The 22,192-nt window shown below is 40.6% G+C and overlaps 1 protein-coding gene across 1 annotated transcript in view; it reads left to right on the top strand.

Annotated features, from left to right (window-relative positions):
- The window catches only part of SRPX (sushi repeat containing protein X-linked), a gene marked incomplete at both ends in the record, with an annotated part of 119,953 nt that extends 99,228 nt beyond the window's left edge, over nucleotides 1-20,725 (top strand). Inside the window, one exon of the mRNA XM_084258098.1 lies at nucleotides 20,542-20,725. Within this exon, the coding sequence (XP_084114224.1) occupies nucleotides 20,542-20,725 (184 nt within the window). The remainder of the gene's footprint in view (nucleotides 1-20,541) is intronic.
- Nucleotides 20,726-22,192: the final 1,467 nt, after the last annotated feature.

Below are 22,192 nucleotides of genomic sequence, written 5' to 3'. Positions count from 1 at the left end.
AGGCCACTGTGGAATATATGACTAATAGTACTCAAGGGATTCCTTTTTTCTGCATCCTCATCAGCATATAATCTCTTGTATTTTCGACGATGGCCATTCTAACTGGCAGGAGCTGATACCTCGCTATGGTTTTGATTTGCATTTTTCTAATGACTAGTGATGTTGAGATGTTTTTGTATATCTGTTAGCTATTCTTAAATCTTCTTTTGAAGAAATTATTCAAGACTTTTACCCATTTTAAATTTCATCATTTTTTTTCCCTTGAACTGATTTGTATGGGGTTGTTAAATGTCTTTATATTACCCACTTATCACATAATACAATTTGTTGTTTTTTCCCCATTTCATAGGTACTTTTCATATTGTTGGTTGTTTCTTTTGCTGTATAGAAGCTTTTTGAGTTTGTCCTCCCATTTTTTTCATACTGAGAATTTCATTTTTTTTCATTGTGATAATACTGGCTTACAGCACTATGTATGATTTAGAATAGATTACAACTCTTCAGATATATGTTACCATACCAACCACCAATATTTGCCACCATAGTACATCAGGCCCCCTCCCCCTATGGTGGCCTCAATTCTGTAATCATATTTCTAGGGTTTTTTTGTTCAGTTTTATATGTTCCTTTGTTTGCTTCTTTGTTACACACGTGAGTGGAATGATCCAGTGTTTGTCTTTCTCCTTCTAACTTAATTTCACTTAGTATGATGCCCTTCAGTCCATCCATGTGGTGCATGCAAATGGCAAGATTTCATCTGTCACTGAGTAGTCCATTGTGTATATATTGTATCTTCTTTATTCAGTCATCCGCCCTTGGACACTCCAGTTGTTTCCATAAGTTGGTGAATGTAAATAGTGCTGCAATGGACACAAGAGTGCATATATCCTTTTGAATTAGTATTTTTGCATTCTTTGGATAAAAAGGAGTGGAATTTCTGGGTCATATGGTAGTTCTACTTTTAATATTTTGAGGCACATCCATGCTGTTTTCCATGGGGTGGGGAACCGATCTACATTCCTACCAACAGTGTGTATGAGGGTTCTATTTTCTGTACACCTTTACCAACACCTGTTGTTTCTGCTCCTTTCAACATAGGCCATTCTTAAAGGCATGAGATGGCATTATATTATGGTTTTGATTTGCATTTCCCTGATAAATGTAGAACATTTTATTCATGTGACTGTTGGCCATCTGTATGTCTTCTTTGGACAACTATCTATTTAGCTCTTCTGGCTGTTTTTGGATTTGGGTAACTCTTTTTGTTAAGTTCTGAGTTCTTTATAGATCTTGCACATTAGCCCCGTGTTGGATGTGTAATGCGCAAACGTTTTCTCCCATTTTGTAGGGTGTCTTTATCAGTTTTTTCTGTTGTGCGGAAACTTTCTACTTCGTTGCAATCCCATCTGTTTGTTTTTGTTTTTGTTTCCCTTGCCATTGGTGTAGAAACCACAAAAACAACCATAAGGCCACTGTCTTGGAATGTTTTGCTTATATTTTTTCCTGTGTATTTTATGGTTTTGGGTCTTACATTCAAGTCTTTAATCCGTTTTTAATTTTTCTGTAGGGTGTGAGAATGGTCTAGATAATTTTTTTTGCATATGGCTGTCCATTTTTCCCAACAGCATTTGGTGAAGTCTTTCCTTTCTCTGTTATATACCCTTGACTACTTTATCATAAATTAACTAAGTGTAGGCTTACTTATGGGCTCTCAATTCTGTTGCATTGATCGCTTTGTCTATTTTTATTCTAATAATACCATAATGTTTTCATCACTATGGCTGTGGATAGTTGGAAGTCTGGGAGTGTGATACCTCCATTAATTTTTGTCAGGATTGCCTTGGCTATTGGGGGTCTTTTGTAGTTCCATATAAATTTCAGTAATGTTTTCTCTATTTCTTTGAAGAATGTGGCAAAAATGATAGGGATTGCACTGAATCTGTAAATTGCCATAAATAAGATGGTAATTTCAACAAACCCACAAGAGGGAATATCTTTCCATTTCTTTGTGTCTTCTATTTCTTTTAATAATGTTTTACAAATTTTGTTGACCAGATCTTTCTCCTCTATTAACTTTATTGCTAGGTATTTAATGTTTTGACGATACTGTAAATGTGATTGCTTTTTTTATCATCTAGTTATTTGCATATAGCGATGCAAAAATTTTTGTATGTTGAATTTTTTAGCCCACTGATTTGTTTCTAATCGTTTAGTGGAGTCTTTAGTGATTCTATTTATATTATCATGCCATCTGTAAATAGTGGCAGTTTTACTTTCCCAATTTGGATTCTTTTTTTTTTTAAGATAGATTTATTTATACAAGAACTGGGGTGTGGGCCAGAGGCACGGGAGGGTGAGAGGATTCACCAGAGAAAGAGTGGGGAGCAGAACAGGCAGAGGGACTGAAAACACTGCTGAGGGGAGCAGCGGGCAAGGCAGGAGAGGTCTGCTGTGCCATGTGGATATCTCCCTGGCCAGCTGGGGATCGAACCCACACTGCAGAGGCTATGGACAGCTTCACAGTGCTGTGCTCAACCCACTGCACCCTGGGGAAGCCCAGGATTCTTTTTTTTTAATCAAATTTACTTTCTTCCATTGGTGTTCATTTTTGGATAGTATTTGATTTCTCTCCTCAGGTGTAGTCCCCATAGTTCTCCACCACCATAGCCCTGTGCTCTTCCCTCCCTGTTTTGACCCCTATCTTTTCCCCTCCCCCACTGGTTGCAGGAGACCTATGGTCAGCTTCAAGTTTTGTCTCTTTTCCTGACCCTTTATTTAGATTTTCTGCATTTCCATATTAGTGCAACCATTAGATATCTGTTTCCTTTTGCTTAGCATAATCCCTCCCAGCTCCATCCATGTTGCCACAAATGGCATGTCTTTCTTTTTTGATTGCTGATTAGTAAATCATTGTGTATATACCAACTCTTCCTGATCCATTCATCTGTTCTGGATCATTGGAGTTGTTTCTATATCTTGGCTATTGTAATTAGTGCTGCAGTAAACATAGGAGTGCAGCTTTCCTTTTAAATTAGTGTTTTGGTGTTTTTTGAGTAGAGTCTTAGTGGAATTGCTGGATCATATGATAGATACATTTTTAGAGTTTTGAGGCCCCTCACACATCTTTCCATAGTGGGTGGACCAGTTTACATCCCCACCAGCAGTATAAGAGGGTTCCTCTTCCACCACAGCCTCACCAGCATTTGTTGTTTCTAGTTTTTTTAAATTTTAATTCTCACAGATGTGAGGTGGCACCTCATTGTGGTTTTTGATTTGCATTTCCCTGATAATAATAATGAACATTTTTCCATCTGCCTGTTGGCTATTTGTATTTCTTCCTTAGAGAAGTGTCATTTTTTTTTTTAAAGATTTATTCTTATAAGAGCTGGGGTACAGGCCAGAGGTGTAGGGGGGGTGAGAGGATTCACCAGACAGAGTGGGGAGCAGAACAGGCAGGCTGACTGAAATACACTGCTGAGGGGAGCAGCAGGCGTGACAGGAGAGGTCTTCTGCGCCATGTGGGTTGCTCCCTGGGGGCCGGGGGATCGAACTTCTGATGCAGAGGCTGTGGATAGCTTCACAGTGCTGTGCTTAACCCCTTGCACCACCAGGGAGGCCCGGAGAAGTTTCTTTTTAGCTCTTCTGTCCATTTTTTTGACTAGGTTGTTTGTTGATTGTATAAAAACCTTATAGATCTTTGATTATCAGTCCCTTAACTGTTGTATGGTGTGCAAATCTTTTCTCCCATTCAGTAGTTGTTCTTGCTTTAGCTACTGTCTTTTTTGCTGCACAGATTTTCAGTGTGATGTAGTCCCAGCTGTTTATCTTCTCCTTGGTTTTCCTTGCTTCTGGAGATGAGTCCTCAAAGATGTTTCTGAAATTTATGCCAAGGAGTGTTTTGCCTATATTCTTTCCTATATATTTTATGGTTTTTGGGTCTTACATTCAAGTCTTCTATACATATCCATTTTATCCATGAAAGTCCATATCTGGGCTTTCAACTTGATTCCATTGATCTGTTACAATTATGCTTTTTTTTATTATGACTTTGTAGTATAGATTGAAGTCTGGGAGTTTAATTCCTCCATTTTCCCCTCTTTTAATCAATAGCTTTGTCTATTTGGTTTTTTTCTTTTGTGGTTCCATATGAATTGCTGTAATCTTTGTGCTATTTCTTTGAAGAATGCCACTTGGTAATTTTATTGGGATAGCACTGAATTTATAAATTGCTTTGAGTAGGATGGCCTTTTTGACAATGTTGATTGTTACTTTGCATTAGCAGGTAATAGCTTTCCATTTCTTTGTGCCTTCTATTTCTGGTTTTTGTGTAGATTTTGTTTCCTGCCATTTGCTGAACTATTTGTTTCAATTAGTTTTTTTTGAGTAGACTTTGAGGTTCTCTATATTATATCATCTGCAAATAATACAGTTTTCTTTTCCAATTTGCATTCCATTCATTGCTTTCTTTTGTCTAACTGCTCTGGCCAGGATTGCTAGCACTATGTTGAATAGTAGTGGTGAGAGTGGACATCCTTGTCTTGTACCAGATCTTAGTGGAAAGGCTTTTGGTTTTTCACCAAAAAACCAAACTAGATACTTTCTAGTATCTAGAAAGATACTAGCTGTGGGTTTGTCATATATGGCTTTTATTATATTAAAGTACATTCCATTTATTTACAATTTTCCATGGGTTTTCAACATAAATGGATGCTGAATCTTATCAATAGATGCTGAGAAAGTATTTGATATGTCATGTTTTTTTTTTTTTTTTTTTGGTTGTTGATGTGGTGAATTACATTGATTATTTTCAGATGTTGAACCATCATTTTGTCCTGGTATAAATCCCAGTTGGTCATGGTTTATGATCTTTTAAATGCATTGTTGGATTTGGTTTGGTAAGATTTTACTGAAGATTTTTGAGTTATGTTCACTAGAGAGATTGGCCTGTAGTTTCCTCTGTTGTCTTTGGTTTTGGTATTATTGTAATGTCAGCCTCATAAAATGTGTTTGGGAGAATTCCTTCTTCCTTGATTTTTTTTTTTTTTTTTTTTTTTTTTTTTTTTTTTTTTTTTTTGGTAAAACTCACTTGTGAAGCCATCTGGCCCTGGACTTTTGTTTTTTGGGGGAGAGTTTTGATTACTGTTTCAATTCCCTTGCTTGTGATTGGTTTGTTCAGGTTTTCTATTTCTTCCCTAGTCAATCTTGGATGATAGTATAATTCTAAGAATGTCCATTTCCACTAGGTTTGTTCAATTCATTAAGCAAGTTAATCTTGAGCTCATTTAAACAGTCCACATTTCTTATTCTCCTCCACCCCCACATTTTGTTTTTATTGTCCTCCCATTTCTTCCTATGTATCCATTAACTGGTTATGTAATTTTTATTCATGGTGCTTTTGTCTTTCAAGCTTTGTGCTAGATTTTTTTATGTGATTGATTCTGCACCTTTACTATGTTTACTTATTAGGCTCGTTGCATGGGGTTTTCTTCCCCTTTGTTTTTTGCTGCTTCTATGTGGTGTTTCTTTAATTTTATAGACACCCCTTTAGTATTTCTTGCATGGGCAGGTTAGTGATAGTGAGTTCTTTTTAACATTTGTCTGTACCGCTCTTCATTGCTACTTCAGTTCTGAGTGGCAACCTACCTGGTATTCTTGATTAGAAACCTTTCCTTTTAGCACTTTGAATATATTATGCCATTCCTTCTAAATTGTAAGGTTTCTGGAAGAAATTCGCTGATCTTACAGGGGCTTCCCTTGTATGTGCCTCATTTTTCTCTAGCTGCTTTTAAGGTTCTTGAATTATTGCAATTTTTTCCCTATACTGCATGACTTTATTTTAAAATCAGGAAAATTTTACCCCTAGTGTCTATCGATGTAGTAGAGTACCCCCGCTCCAGATCACACTTGCAGCCACTGTCATAGTTTTAGTTCTCTTCCCTCCCCTCTCTGCCTCTGTACCCTTACCCCGTAGCTCTCTGGCCTCCAGCATGGGTGCTCTATTAGCATTTGTTCGCCTGCACGTCCCCCTCTATCCCCACTCTACCACTGTGATTCTGGGACAGGAGAGAAGGCAAAGAGGGCCTGGTGTGTTAAAATCGGCCTCTAACTACAATTTTTTAAATTTTCTTTTAATTTTTGCTCTTTCATATGTGCACATGTACCACTCACCCTCCAGCAATCATGCCAATACCCCATCTACTTCTACCCCCCCATCTGTTCCTCCATCCCTGCTGTTTCCTCTGGTACCCATTATATTCTTTCACTGACTTCAGGATTTATTCCTATAGCATTTTGCCATTGTATGTTTTTTTTATTATTTATAGTCCACAAATGAAGAAAACCATCTATCTTTGTTTCACTTTTTAACTTATTTCACTTAATCACCTCAAAGTCCATGCATTATGTCCCATAGCCCACTATTTAATCTTTTTCATAGCTGTGTATTATTCCATTGCATATATATTCCACAATTTCTTTATCCATTTGTTGAAGGGCACTTAGGTGGTTCCATGATTTGACAATTGTGGACAACGCTGCTATGTACACAGGCATTTCTTTGTATAAATGCCTAATAGAGGTATTGCTGGTTGACACAGCAGTCTTCATTTTCTTAAATCTCCACACTGTTTTCTACAGGGGCTGCACCAACTTGTATTTCCCACCAACAGTGGATGAGAATTCCTCTTCCACTGCAGCGTTGCCAACATTAGTAGACTCCAGTCTTTTTTTTTTTTTTTTAATTGGCCATTCTCACAGGGGTGAGGTGGTATATCATTGTGGTTTTGATATGCATTTCACTTATAGTAAGTGATAGTGAGCACGTTTTCATGTCTGTAGGCCATCTGAATGTCTTATTTATGAAAGTGTCTATTCAGATCCTCTTCCCATTTTTGACTGGATTGTTTTGATGTTGGATTATATAGGAACTTTGCAAATGTTGGAGAGTAACATCTTGTCAGATTGCAATGTACAAATATTTTCTCCAATTCTGTAGCTTGTCTTTTATGGTTTTCTGATGCTTTCTGTGGAGGTACAAAAGCTTTTTTAGTTTGATGTAGTCCTACTTATTTTTGCTTTTGTTTTCCTTGTCATTGATGTTGAGTCCCCAAATACATCTTTGTGAAAAAATGTCCTATAATGTGTCCCCTGTATTGTTTTGTTTTCTCCCCAAGGGCTTTATGGTTTTGGTTCTTATATCCAGATCTTTACTCCATATTTTCCAAAATCACTTATTAAAGAGGCTAATTTTCTCCATTGTATGACTATAGCACCTTTTTCAGATTAACTGTCTCTATTTCTGTGAGTTTCGCTGGAGTTTCTATTCTCCATTGGTCTTAGTTTCTTTTTGTTTCAGTGCCATACTGCTTTGATTACTGTTGCTGTGTAAGTTTATAGTTTGACGTCAGGAAGCGTGATACCTTCATTTTTTGTCTTTTCTCTCAAGATTGCTTTAGCCTTTTGTGATTCTGTATATCTTTTATAACATTTTTGTTACTTTGAAAAAAAATCAATTTGACAGGTATGCATTGAATCTGTAAATTGCTCTAGGTAATATGACCATGTTTCATGATAATTATCATTTTAATGATAATTCTTCAAATCTGTGAGCATGGGATAACTTTCTTTATTTTATATATTTTTTACATCATTCTTCATTTTTGTACAATGTATGCTTTCTCATCTCTGTTATAGTCCCTGTGAAATTTCCACCACTAATTCACCCATGTACTATCACCATAGTCCCTTGTGCTCATCCTACTCCCCTCCCCCCTGCTCCTGCCTGTAGAATGTCTCTGGTTTATAGTTGCCTGTTAATGTTGATATTTATTATAATTTTTTTTCTTAACTGATCCCTTATTTGGATCCTCAACATTCCTCCTAAAAGTGAAACCATCCGGTATTTTTCTTTACCTTTCTGGCTTATTTCACTGAGCGTGATCCCTTCCAGCTCCATCCATGTTGCTGCGAATGGCATTAGTTTATCTTTTTTTGATTGCTGAGTAATATTCGATGGTGTATATGTACATCTTCTTGATCCAGTCATCTATTTTTGAGCATTTGGGTTGTTTCCATAGCTTACCTACTGTAAATAGGAGCACGGGATATCTTTCCATTTCTTTGTATCTTTTCTTTCTTTTCAGAGTTTCATAGTTTTAAATATATAAGCCCTTAACCTCCAGGTATTCCATTCTTTTTTGGCATGACTATAAATGGGATTGTATTCCTTATTTCCCTTGCCTCTGACACATTGTTTGCATATAGCAATGCTACTGATTTTTGTATCCTGCTACTTTACTGCTTTCATTTATTTCTATTTTTTTGGTAGTCATTTGGTTTGTCTAAGTATATTAAATGTCATTTGCAAATAGTGACAGTTTCACTTTGGATTCATATAACATATTTTTCTTACCTAATTGGTTCAGTTAGGACTTGTGGGAAAATAGTGGTGAAAGTGAGCATCCTTATCGTTTTCCTGATCTTAGCACACTTTCAGCTTTTCATCATTGTGTATGATGTTGGCTGTGGGGTTGTCATATATGGCTATTATAATGTTTAGATAACTTCCATTTATTCCCATTTTATTGAATGATTTATCATAAATGGATGTTAAATCTTAACAAATGCTTTTTTGTCATCTATTGAGATGATTGTGCACCTTTTATCTTCCTTTCTGTTGATCTGGTGAATGACATTGGTATGTTTGTTGAACAGGCCTTGCATCCTTGGGATGAAACCCACTTGCTGTATTTGGTGTGCTAGGATTTTGTTGAGGATTTCTGCATCTATGTTCACTAGATATTGGTCTATAATTTTCTTTTGTACTGTTTTTTTTTTGTTTTGTTTTAAAGATGTATTTATTATACAAGCACTGGGTACAGTCAGAAGTGCGGGAGGGTGAGAGAATTCACCAGAGCCAGAGCGGGGAGCAGAACAGGCAGAAGGACCGAAGTACACTGCTGCGGGGAGCAGCGGGCGGCAGGAGAGGTCTGCGTGCCATGTGGGACTCTCGCCTCGGGGCCGGGGATTGAACAGGTGCTGCAGAGGCTGTGGGCAACTTCGCAACCCAGCACTCAACCGCTGCGCCACTGTGGAGGCCCTCTTTGTACTTTTTTTTTTTTTTTCCCTTAAAGATGAGGGTGAGAGAATTCACCAGAGCCAGAGCGGGGAGCAGAGCAGGCAGACGGACAAAGTACACTGCTGAGGGGAGCAGTGGGCGGCAGGAGAGGTCTGCGCGCCATGTGGGACCCTCCTCCGGTGGCCAGGGAGCAACCGGGGTTCGAACCGGCGCCGCAGAAGCTGCAGCTTCGCAACCCAGCGCTCAACCTCTGCGCCACCAGGGAGGCCCACCTCTTTGTACTGTTTTTGTTGTAGTTTGGGGTCAGGGTAATGTGGGCCTCACAGAATATATGAGGAAGTTTATCTCCTATTTCAATTTTTTTAAGAATTTGAGTAGAATAGGTATTAGATCTTCTTTGAAGTTTCCATAGAATTCACTGGAGAAGCTATCTAGTCCTGAGCTTTTCTTAGGGAAATTTTTTATTTCAATTTTGGCACTTGTGATTAGGACTTTTAAGCTGTCCATTTCATCCTGATTGAATCTTGGGAGTTGTATGAATATAAAAATTTGTCCATTCTAGGTTACACAGCTTGTTTACATACTTTTGTGAAAGGGTTTTATGATCCTATGAATTTCTGCAGTATCTGTTGTAATTTCACCTCTTTTATTGTTGAGTCTATTTGAGTTTTCTCTCTCCTGAAGCCTAGTTAATGGCCTGTCAATTTTGTTTATTTTTTTCAAAGAACCAGTTGGACTGTCTTCTTGTTTCCTATTTCATTTATTGCTGTTCAAATTTTACTTCACTGGTTTTTGGATTATTTTTTCCTTTTTCTAGTTCTTTCAGCTGCAGCGTTAGATTGTTGAGTTTTTTTTTTTTTTTTTTTTTTTTTAACATGGGCCCTATTGCTATAAACTTCCTATATAAGTACTGCTTTGAGAACATCCCATAGGGTCAAGTAGCTTGTCTCCATTTCATTAATCTCTAGGTACTCCTTGACTTCTTTTTGAGCATTTTGTTTTGTCTTCACATGTTTTGGTTTATTCCGGGACTCTTTTTCTGGTTAATTTCTAGGTTTATAGCTTGTGGTCTGTGAAGATGTTTGGTGTGGTTCTTATGTTTGTATATTTTCTGAGACATGTTATATATCCTATTATATGATCTATTCTTGAGTATGTTTTATGTGTACTTGGAAAGAAAATGTATTCATTTACTTTGAAATGAAACACTCCGTAAATGTCCAATAAATCCACCTGTTCTAACATTTCATCAAACAACTTTATTTTCTTAATTTTATGTCTGGGTCATCTAGCCCTTCATGTCAGAGGTGTGTTGAGTTCTCAGACAATGACCATAGTTTTGCTGATCTTTTAGGTGTGTTAATAGTTGCTTTATGTAACTAGGTGCTCCTGTATTAGGTGCATAAATATTAATAAGTTATATCTTGGTGAATTGTTCCCTTGGTCATTACATAATGCCTATCTTTGCCCCCAATTTGCTGTTTTTAGTTTAAAGTCTGTTATCTGATGAAAACAGCACTTCCTCCTTTCACTGTGAATTAACATGGATGACCTTGCCCCAACCTTTTATTTTTAGGGAATTTTTTGTCTTTTGGTTTTAAATGGGTCTCTTGTAAACAAAGTATAAATGGCTGAAACTCTTTTGCCCACGTTTTTGTGCATGTCTTTAATTGGTGAATTCAGACCATTCACTTTTAGGGTGATAATCGATATGAACTGTTATTTTGTTGTTGATTCTGTTCTTTCTAAATGGCTTTCCTTATGGTGTCTATCAATTTGTTTGTGGGACTCTTCTGGATTTTTGGTTATGATGGAATTTTTCATTCCCATGTTTTAAGATCTTTATGAGCTGGTGCCTGCTCTCCAACTTCTAACTATACAGGTTTGGTCCATTTCACCTCCCCTTAGTGTTTTGTTGACACATAATCTTGCTTATGCTTTTGGTTTTCTATTTGTATTGTCATTTTGCTCAGGAATTTGTGTTTTATTTTTTTTCTTTTAGAACTCTTCAACATTTCTCGAAGGGCAGGTCTGGTGATGACAAAGGTTTTCCCAAACAGAATCCAATGAAGTTTGTTTCACATTCATACTTGAATAATAATTTTGCAGGATAGACTACTCTTGGCTGGCAGTTCTTATCTTTGAGGATTGTGGACACTTCCTTCCAATCTCTTCTTGCCTGGAGAGTGTCTGGATGAGCCTAATTTATAAGTTTTTTTTCCTTCCTGCCTCCAAATTTTTTTCTCTACCATTTAAAAACTTGGGTATTCTCTCTGCTTCCTGGACATCCATATTTAATTCATTTTTTTCATTTTGGGAAATTTTCAGTTATTTTTTTGAATAGGATTTTTGCTCCTAGTTCTCTTTTCACCTTCTGGGATCCCAATTAAGTTTCCTCTTCTAATTGAGTCTGATACCTCTCAGAGTTTTCTCACCTGTTCTTTGCCTTGATTCTCTTTCTGAATGGGTGATTTTGTAACCAGAAGACTGGAGTTTGGGCAGCCTGTCACCACTGAATGCCAGTAAAACAGAGACCAGAATTGACTCTTTGAGGTGTGCTTTCATCAGACAGCTGGCAATCTGGAAAATGGGGTGTTAACACCCTAAAGTACCACCTTAACATTTCATTTCCAGCTGGCTTTCTATAGTGAGTTGAACCAAGACAGTGCAGCAGTAAGCAGGCCTTCGCTGCTGCCAGAGCTCATGATGTCCACCCACTGGAACTCCTTATCACCCTGCTGGACACCTGGCTTCATGCTTGTCCCAGTGTAATGAAGCTGGTCTTCAGATACCGATGTGTCCTTGGGCTGGAAAAGTAACTCTGAGCAGACAAGCGGCCATAAACAATATGTGTGCAGATTTCCTACTATACCACGCCCTGTGTCTCAACAGATCGCCTCCCCCTCCCTAGCCCCTATCAATATGTTCATTTGAATCTTCTACTTCTGAAATTCTTCATTTTGTTGGTTTGATTCTATTTAAAGCGGTTTCTGAATTTGCCTGCATTTCATGCAGTCTTTTTTCTATGATTTTAAAAAATCTATTCAGTTGCTTTGGTGAAGAACTTTGTTCCTGGATCTCCTTCCTAAGATCTTACAACTGCCTTTGAACTTTGATTTAGCATTTTTAATGTTATTTATTGTAATATTGCCTTTGTCTGACAGCTCCTATTTCTGTATCCTTTGTATTTGTCCTAGGAGCTCGCGTCTTCATTTTGCTTTTCCATCTGTGTTCAGATGTTCCTTGCTTCCTAGGCATGTGTGGCCTTATTTGTGGTGTGTGTGTGTGTGTTTGGGTGCTAGGGATTTAGTTTTCTCGGTGTGCTGTGGTATGAGGTGTGGGTAGGAGGGGAGTCTGGGGCTTTAATTCTCCATTACAGGCATGATTGGTCACGTCTACCTCCTTCATTTCACAGCAAGCTGTATTCTGTGTGCAGGTTATCTCACTGCCCACCTCACCTCCCTGTTCCTGCGGCAGGGTGTGATCTATGAAACCTGAGTCTTCTGGTGGGGGGAGCTAGGTCAGGACTGCCAGGCTCATGCTCCAGGTCTAGACTGTGCTTGGCAGGCGGGCACCTGCTGCCTTATCACCATGGCCACTGACAATGGTCGCTGCTTGTGTGGGCTACAGGATCCTCGTGCTGTTTGTTTACTTCCTATGGGAGTTATGAGTTACCTCAGAAGTCCTTCTCTGCTCTTGGGCCCTTTATGGAGTCCGGAGGCCAGGCTGCCTCCACCTGGTGTCTTCTTTCTCTCTCCCGGGAGCGGGGTGGGAGGGAGCTTCTGGTGCCCGAGTCCGCTGCAAATTTTCCAATTTCCCAGGTCTGCGCCTGCACGTGTATCAGCAGCGTGCCTCCAGGGACTCTCCCTAGGCCCTCAGTTGCCCCCTCGTGGAATGGGTTGTTGACCCCTAAGCCCCTTCTGCTGGCTGGGTTATCTACTCTCCCCGGCACCGCCCCTTACTTCCCTGCCGGGGCCACCAGCCTTAGTTTGAAGAAAGTCCTGGGACTCTAGACAGGACAGTTTCTGGATCTTCCTATGAGCAAACGTTTTTTTCTAGTTGTTTTTAGGTGAGGGCGTGCATCCCAACCCCATCACGTTGTGGGTGGAGTCGCCAATTAATTGTAATATTTATAATGTGTCTTGGTACATGTGTATTTGGGTTTGCTTGGGACTCTTTAAGCTTCGTGGATCTAGATGCTCTTTTCCCCAGGCTGAGGACATTCTCGGCTATCTCTCAACAAGATGTCTGCCCCTTCGCCCGCTCCTTATGGACCCCCACGTGATGTGAATATTCTTGATTTCATTCTATGAGGCTCTTCAGTAATCTTCATTTTTACAAAGGAATCTGAACTTTTTCCCTTTTTGCTGGTCTGGTTAGGTGCTGTCCACCACCCTCTCTCTGCTTGCTGGCTCTGTCTGCTGCTTCACCTGGTCCACTGTGGAGCCTCTCTTGTATTTTTTTCTGGTACTGCATTCTTTAGCTCGAGGATTGTTTGCAGCTTTGCCATTCTTTGCTTTGCTGTAGTTCTCATTTTGTTCATCATCCATTCTCATTTCAGAGAGAATCCTTAAAACTGATGCTTTGAAAATCTGAAGATAGTTTAATTCATTCTGTGGCAGTGAGGTTCCCCCCCCCCCCCGGGGTTTTATCTTGAACCTGAAATTAGTGTCTAGTCCTGTCTGTTTCTGTGGGTTTGGGTAAACAGCTTTCTTTCCCAGTCTTGACGCATCACCTTGTGTTAGAGCTGCAAGTTGCAGGGTGTAGGCCTAGGGTGTGGGCCGGGATGCGGGGCCTCCTGTTGCTGTGCAGGATGAAATCTCTTCAACAGTCATGGTATTTGGAACTTGGAAGCCAGTGCAGGGTGATGGCCTGAGATCCCTGCCTCGAGGCTGGGATTTCAGGGCAGTGGGAAGCAAGGTTGCTGCTGCTGAGGAATGCCAAGGACACATGCTGGAGGTCCAGCTGCTTAAGCTGAGGGAGGGATCTGCACCATAGCAGAGCACGCCCTTAGTCTCAGGCTGGAACTGGCCCCTCTGCCATAACTGAGCTCTAGTCTCAGCAAAGGTTTTCCCCCTAGGAATGTGGGCAAGAGTAGGGCCACTGAGACGTAGGCTGGAGGCAGGTAATATGGGTGTCCTGTAGCAGAATAGACTGCATAGAAATGGAGGCACCACCAACTTGGAGGGGTGGGTGTTTCATGGGGACTGTGGGAGCTGCGGGCCCAGGAGGAAACTGTGACTGGCCTGTTCTTGCAGGTTCTGGTTTTCCCCACAGGCATGAGCTCCAGCTGTTGGTGTCCAGAAGGTGGTGGGTGGATGGGCCCCCAGGAGTCACGAGAACTATCTGAAAAGCTACAAGAGCAGTGAGGCGGAGGGATAGGGTGTTTTGTCCTCCATCCCTGGTGCTGTTGATTTCAACCAGTGTGGCATCAGCCTGTGCCAGCACTACATGGCCCAGCGATGGCGCTGAGCTGCATCTCCATTCTTGGAGAGATTGCCCCTCCTTCCAGATGGCTTTACATTTGTTGAAAATTCCAGTTCCTTCTTCTGCACTGTTGGTGGGAGTGCAAACTGGTCCAACCACTGTGGAGAGCTGTGTGGAGATTTCTGGACCTACTAAACATAGAGCTTCCATATGATCCAGCAATTCCACTCCTAGGTATTTACCCAAAGGACACAGAAACATCAATTCCAAACAACACCTGCACCCCTATGTTTATAGCAGCACTGTTTACAATAGCTAAGCTTTGGAAACAACCCAAATGCCCAAAAATAGATGACTGGATCAAGAAGATGTGGTACATATATACCATGGAATATTACTCAGCATTCAAAAAAGTTAAACACATGCAATTTGCAGCAACATGGATGGCGCTGGAAGGGATCATGCTCAGCGAAATAAGCCAAAAAGAAAAAGAAAAATACCGGATGGTCTCACTCATAGCAGGAATCTAGAAAACTTAAATAAGGGACCAGGAAAATGAATAACTATAAGAAAGTGAAAATCAAAATCAACAGAAAACTATGAACCAGAGACACTTTTAGGGGGGCAGGGGCGGGAGGGGAGGGATTGGGGTCAGAATGGGGGGCTGCAATTGTATGGGGAATATAACAATAAAATTTATAAAAAAAAAAATAAAATAAAATTCCAGTTCCTCAGTTAGGTCTTTGATCAATCTACTCCCTTTGTTACCCATTCTGGCATCTCTCCTTTGGGGAACTCAAATTCTCTTTTCTTTACCTGGATGTGGGTGCTGGAGCTTCCAATGTGGGAAGTAAACCGTTTAGTTGCCGGGGAGCTTTGTGTTGCCTTTGTTCCGAATCCCAACCGTGGACCACAGTGCCCAGTGGCAGGCCTGGTAAGACTGTCTAGGCATTTCCTATGCTTTCCAGTGGTTTCCATCACAGCTTCTTATGCTCATTGCTTTTTCAGAGAAACAGCTGTTCCTATATCATTGCAGGCTTCTTGTGTTGTGGGGAGGAGGTGACACAGGATCTCGCTGCTCCTCCACCTTGAACCTCTTTCTTGGATCCCATTTTTTAAAAAAAATCTTAGAATGGCTGAAGGGCTCTTTTGGTTGGTTTAGTATGTGTCCATTTGAAGTGAGGACTACTACTGCCATTTTGTTCTCTGCCTGCTTTGGCGGTCCATTGTTTCTTCCTGCTGTCTTTTTTTATGTGTTGATGTCTCGTAGCAGAATGCTTGGGCTTCTTTATCATGATTACTACAGGTTTTCCCATTTTTTTGTTACCATAAAATATTTTAAACTATAATGACTTTAATAGAAAAACCTATTCAGCTCTCAGAAATGTCATGACCTATTTTTTCTGCTTTTCAAGCAAAAATGCATCGTGACTTTTCCGACAACAAAATAGTTTTTCTATTATAATTTTACACTCCCCCCCCCAATTGCTGTTACAATTTAAAATAATTTTTATAACAAATCATTGCAGGTTTGGTCATTTTTTAACTTTTAGACTTATGTAAATTGTGTACTACTATTGCCATACATGTATTTAATTAGCATACTTTTACTTCCATTCAAAGATCTCCCTTTATCATATTTTTTTGCAAGGCAGACCTAAAGCAGAGGATGAATCCTTCAGCTTTTCTTTTGTTTTTTTTTTTTTTTTTGGAAAAGTCTTCATCCTTACTTCTAAAGGACAGCTTCTCTGGAATACGGCAGCTCATTCTCTTCTGTCCTGAAAAGGTTTTCTTGAAAAATCAAATGATAGCTGTGTTTGGGTTCCTGTGTATATAATGAACATCTTCTTACTGCTTTTGACAATATAATTCCAATATGTGTCTCAGTGTAGTCTATTGGGTTTCACTCTATTTTGGGTCTCCTGGCTGTCTCTCTCTCTAGGTTTGAGAGGCTTTCAACCATTATTGCCTAAAGTATGCTTTCTATCCTTTTCTCCTCGTAAAATTCCCCCATTCGAACATTGTTTCATCGTGTCCCCATAAGTCCAGGAGACTTTCTTCCCTCTTTACTTTTGCTGTTCTAACTGGGGAATTGCAAGTCACTGATGCTTCTGCATAGTAAAGCCTGCTTTTGAAGCTGCTGATTAAATTTTTCAGTTTGCTTTCTTTCCCCCTACTCAGGTGTCCCCACAGACTTTCCTTCACCAATTCGCGCATGTACCATCACCTCAGTCCCCTGTGCTCCTCCCTCCCTCCTTCAGTTCTAGGATTTCTGTTAGGGGTTTCTTTGAAATTCTTTCTCTTCTATTCTGCTAATTTTAGTTGCTCATGTTCTTATAATTCACTTTAAGAGGATTATTTTGAATTATTGTCTAATAGTTCCTATATTTCCATTTCTTTAGGATCAGTTACTAGAGATTTTAGTTTCCTTTGGTGGTTTTGTATTCACTTGTTATTTTGTGACCCTTGATTCTTCACATTGGTATCTGCATATTTGATTAAGTGGTATCCTCTGCCAGATATTGGAGAAGAACTCTCTCAATGGAAGCAAACCTATGGTGAACTCAGCTTTCTGGACACTTCTGGTAACATCCTTGAGCAGATGGGGCCTGCTAGTAGGGTCTACTTGGGAGATGCAGTTGCTCAAGCTCTAATGTTGAGGGGGTGTCCCACTGGCTGACAACAGCTAGTTTGACTCCTGCCCAGGTGAGGCTGTAGGATGCGCTTTATTGTTGCCTTGATTGATCAGGCCTACTAGCAGTGGGTCAGCTCTGAATTAACTTTCCTGCCACAGTAGATAGGCCCTGCAGGGCACATAGTTTGTGGACTCAAATCAGGCAAGTGTGTGCACTGTGTATCCTGATCCGGTTGAAGTAGTGGCTTTTCCTATCAGCAGAGCAAAAACCACTAAAAGCCTTGCTCATAGGGCCACACAGCTTCCTGCATGCTGGTAAGGTTGCCTGTAGGCTGTATCAGCATGAAGTGGGCCCATGAATTCATTTCAGGGTGCAGGGGGGAAGCAGCCCCAGGGCCATTAAGGCTCTTTGTGGTCTTGACTCAAAGTGGCCCTTGCTCCAAAGCTATCAGCCCTTCTTGGCGGAACCAAGACTTACAACTAAGCTCTCCTGCCTAGGCTGGACCACACCAGGCTCCAGAGCCTGCAAAACTTTGCATTTAGGGGCCCAAACCAGGCAGACCTGAACCCTGCTGAGTATCCTGTTCAGACTGTGCACCCAGTTGGGGCTGCTACTTGGGCTCTGGAGGTAGGAACTCTACCTGCCAAGATCCTAGTGCTAGAAGTGCATCCTTGTTTCTCTACCACTGTTTCCCATGATGCATGTGTGGCAGAATCAGAGTAGGGGTTCCCACAAAGTGACCCACAATGCTGGGGGTGCTGGATGTCACTTTTTTGGTTCCTTTCCCACTGGAGGAACCTAGGCTCCAGGGAAACCTCTTAGTGTAATGAATGTTCCAACCTAGGAAGAGGGCAGTGCGGCCAGCAATAGCAGCTTCTTACCTTTCTAATCCAGCCTGTAGTGCAAGGGGCACTTCCGTCTCACTCCCAGGCTCTAGATGTTCTGCAGTCTTGTCCTTTAAGAATTGCTAGTAGCTCTTGAGGGGGTGTGAAGTCAGGAATGACCTACGTCGCCATCTTGGTGACCTCGCTCCAAAATATTTCACAGCAAGTCCAGAGGGCAGTGTGTATTCTGCCTCACATACGGCCTGCAGACATCTAAAACAAATCCAAAGATGGCAGTGAGCAGGCTTAGTTTTTTCCCACTGGGCTCTCTTGTCCATGTGTTTCATTTTTCCAATTTTCATCTAAACATCTTTATACTAAATTGTGGACTCAGCTCACTGGAGCAATATTTTCAAAGATGCAATGTGTACAAGAATAGTAAAGTTCAAGAAATAGTTAAAGCACATGTATACTTACATATACCTACAGCAAGGTTTTCTAAAGTTTTTTTCTGTGGAATGTATGGGTAGATAAAGGTTATACTTTAATATATCGATAATTTAGTACTGTGACTAAATCCCAAGGATAAAAGTATATATTTTTATGTAGGATTTCCTCAACCCAATATGATAAATAATCCATTGGAAAAGTTTTATAAAGTCATCAATCTACAGAAAAGTATTTTGAAATACTGACTTGGTGAAGAACCTTTAAAGGGAAAAAGATTTCAAAACCCATTTGAATAAAAAGAAAAGGAATGTGATTTATAATACACTTCATATAAATTAAAGTTCAGATGCACAGAACACAACCTTAAATGCGCACATATTTTGGTAATGTATCGGCCCTTAGAAAGGTTGCCTGTGTGGTGGAAAGGACATGAACATAAGTGAACATTGAGGAGAAACTTCCACTAATTCAAAAAGCCCTAGAGACTGTAGTTCAATGTTACTAAACAGTACTGGTTGAACACACTACCAACTCTTTCAAAATGTGATTTTTTTTCCATAGAGTGCTGAGGATGCAAAGAAATATTTGACCTAATTACAGAATTTCATTTTATTTTTTTAAAGATTTATTTATGCATAGAAGAACTGAGGTACAGGCCAGAGGGGTGGGGTGTGAGAGGATTCACCAGAGACAGAGTGGGGAACAGAACAGGCAGATTGACTGAACTACACTGTTGAGGGCAGCAGGAGGCAAGTCAGGAGAGGTCTGCCTAGCTATTTGGGTAGCTCCCTGGCCTGGAATTGAACTCATGCTGTAGTGGCTGTGGATAGCTCCATAGGTTGCGTCTTAACACCTTATGCCACCAGGGAGGCCCCTAATTACAGAATTTAAAAAAGAAAAAGCCCCTTATGCCTAGAGGAAGCAGCATAAACTTAAGTAAACTTGCATGTCTATGCTTTCAGTATCAAAAGCAGGAAAATCCTGGGGCCTCCCTGGTGGCGCAAGGGGTTAAGACACACCACTGTGAAGCTGTCAGCAGCCACTGCGGCATGGCATGAGTTTGATCCCTGGCCAGGGAGGTGACCCACATGGTGTAGCAGACCTCTCCTGACTCGCCCGCTGCTCCCCTCAGCAGTGCATTTCAGTAGATCTGCCCCCCACTCTGTCTATGGTGAATCCTCTCAACCCCCCCACACCTCTGGCCTGTACCCCATCTCTTGTATGCATAAATAAATCAATCTTTAAAAAAGGCAGGAAAATCCAAAACCTCATTTCCAGAGTCATGTATTTAAACTGATCATTTTCTCCTTTTCAAGATGGCAGGGATATATCTGTTGGGGAAAATCCTAATGTTATCATAATTAAAAGAATATTTTTAAACAAAATAATTTTAAACATCATTGTACTATTATATATAAAATATTTTTTGCAGTTTAAATTCTAATGAGGCAGAGTACAAAAACTATTACAATTAACCAAGTCAATATAGCTAGGGATAGAGGCCAAGTTCAATCCTCTCTTCACTGTGTAGTCCTGAGCTGGCCACCCCATGGGCCAGAACTATAGATGCAGTACTATTATTATCACTTGGAACCAAATAATTCTTTGGTGGGGAGGGGGTATGCATGGTGGGCTGTTTAGCAGCATCTCTGCCCCTACTCACTAGAGACCAGGAGTGCCCATTGTGGGCGCTCAATCCCCCCATTGTGGTAATTAAAACATCTCTGAATGCCTCTATTGCTAACCATTGATCTAGTCCTAATGTGGCTGTGCAAACATTTCTATTCTACAGACTGGTTTGACTCCAAGCCAACACAAAATAACTTTAGACCCGCCTTGTAGCATACAGATAGCACGTGCATAGCAACACTGCTGGCCTCAAGTCTCCCTGACCATCGTCTAAAGCAGTGCTGTCACTAAGGGTCACTAAGGGTCCTGCTAATAATGCACACTCTGGGTCAGTAGGTTTGGGGTGGAGTGTGGGATGTGCCATCTCTAACAAGTCCCCATGTGTAGGGACCACAATTCTAGTAGCAGGAGAGTAAAGGATGATGCAGACAATGGTACTTAGCCAGAACTCCTGACGGTTGAGTTTGACCTCGTCTTCTCTTGACTCTGTCTTTCCTAGGCTGCTGTTACAAATCCCACTGTATTCCTTCAGCATGGTGCTAGTGGATAAGCATGGAACGGACAAGGAGCGCTATGTCTCCCTGGTGACGCCTCTGACTCTCTTCAACCTGATCGACACTTTCCCCTTGAGGAAAGAAGAGATGGTCCTGCAAGCAGAAATGGGCCAGACCTGTAATACCTGACGTGACGGTCCCTCCTCTTGGCGGTCGGTCTCCTCTTTCTACCAAGTGCTATATCCATGGAAAGGCCTTAAAAATATCCTCGATGTACAGATTTTTATTTGTAATTTTTAAAGTCTATTTTATTATGAGCTTTCTTTGCACTTAAAAATTAGCACATGCTTTTTGTACTCTGAAATGATACTTTTTAACTCTCTCCCCTTCATCATGGCTGGTTAATTTTGTAGAGAAATTAGAAAACACACCCATCAGCACCCTTTCCATGTGGTGTTCTGTGTCACACATAACTTTCCTGTTTTTTTTTATATGAAACTTTTTATAAAACCTAATAAAATATTTGGGAGCAAATTTATGAGAACTTTCTCAAACTCACTTTTTCGAGTGGTGGCCATCCTTGCTCATGTGGTCACTGGAATGCTTCTGGGTAGCTGAGTTCCAACTTGCAGGTGCTGGAGTTGTCAGCTCAGCTACAAGCTGAAAGTGAAGCCTGTTATCACTTACTGTGACGGTAGACACAAGAGGCCAAGTCCGGAGGAAGGTCAGGTGGAGCACGGAAGACCAGGCAGTCACACTGTTGAGGGAACCCCAAGCTCCAGCAGTTTTATGACCCTGATGTCAGGTAGGGGTGAGAAATAGAAAGGTTACCCCATACTGATTCCGAGTGGGGAAGAGTATCTTCGAGATTCTTCCCTTCTCCTATAATGAGGTCTCAGAAAATGAACCTGGAATGAAGGCAGCACCTGGGCTTTGAAACAAATACATTAAGTTCTCAACTAATGACATTCAGTTCTCAATCCATGGCTTTATATGCCATTTCCTTTAAAGAAAAGGAAACTTGGTTTCATTCAACATAGGCTGGGAGGTTTTCCTCATCTGCAATGAAATGAGGTTAAACCAAATATTACTCAGACCTGTACGTGAAGAAACATGGCTAGTGTCACGTGGGCCTACCAAATCCTTGACTGGAAGAAGTTGTGGAGACTGGACAGCAGTGACTGACCAAATCTGGATGGAAATGGCTGGTTTTTCCCATGAGACCTTGTGGGTAAAGCCTTTGGAATTACCTAAAGTGTTGCCTGAAAAATCAAATTGGTTTATAAACAGGCATTGGACTATCCCACTCACACCCTGAAATTCTCCCTGCCCTTTGAGTACCAGTTTGGCTCATCTATTCCCGAATAAGCAAAGTAACAAATAATGAAAAGCCCAAATTCCAACATACAAAGGTTTAAAACTGAAATCAAACCTGATACTTTTTTTAACATTAGGTGATGATTGCGAGTCTATGAATAACTGATTTTTTTTTTCACAAACCACACTAGATACCTCACTGACTTCTGTCTCCCTCAGATATATCAAACAAAGGTCAGTGGCATGTTTGGGAGGAGACTGTTATCCAGTGACCAGTTTAGAAGCCAAGAAAATTTCACAAGATGTTTGTGACAAATCATATCAGCCCACATTACAGCT

The sequence above is a fragment of the Talpa europaea genome (assembly GCF_964194135.1).
Source record: "Talpa europaea genome assembly, chromosome: X".
NCBI classification, from domain to species: Eukaryota; Metazoa; Chordata; class Mammalia; order Eulipotyphla; family Talpidae; genus Talpa; species Talpa europaea.
The sequence above is the reverse complement of the archived record's forward strand: the minus strand, read 5'-3'. Positions and strand labels throughout refer to the sequence as shown.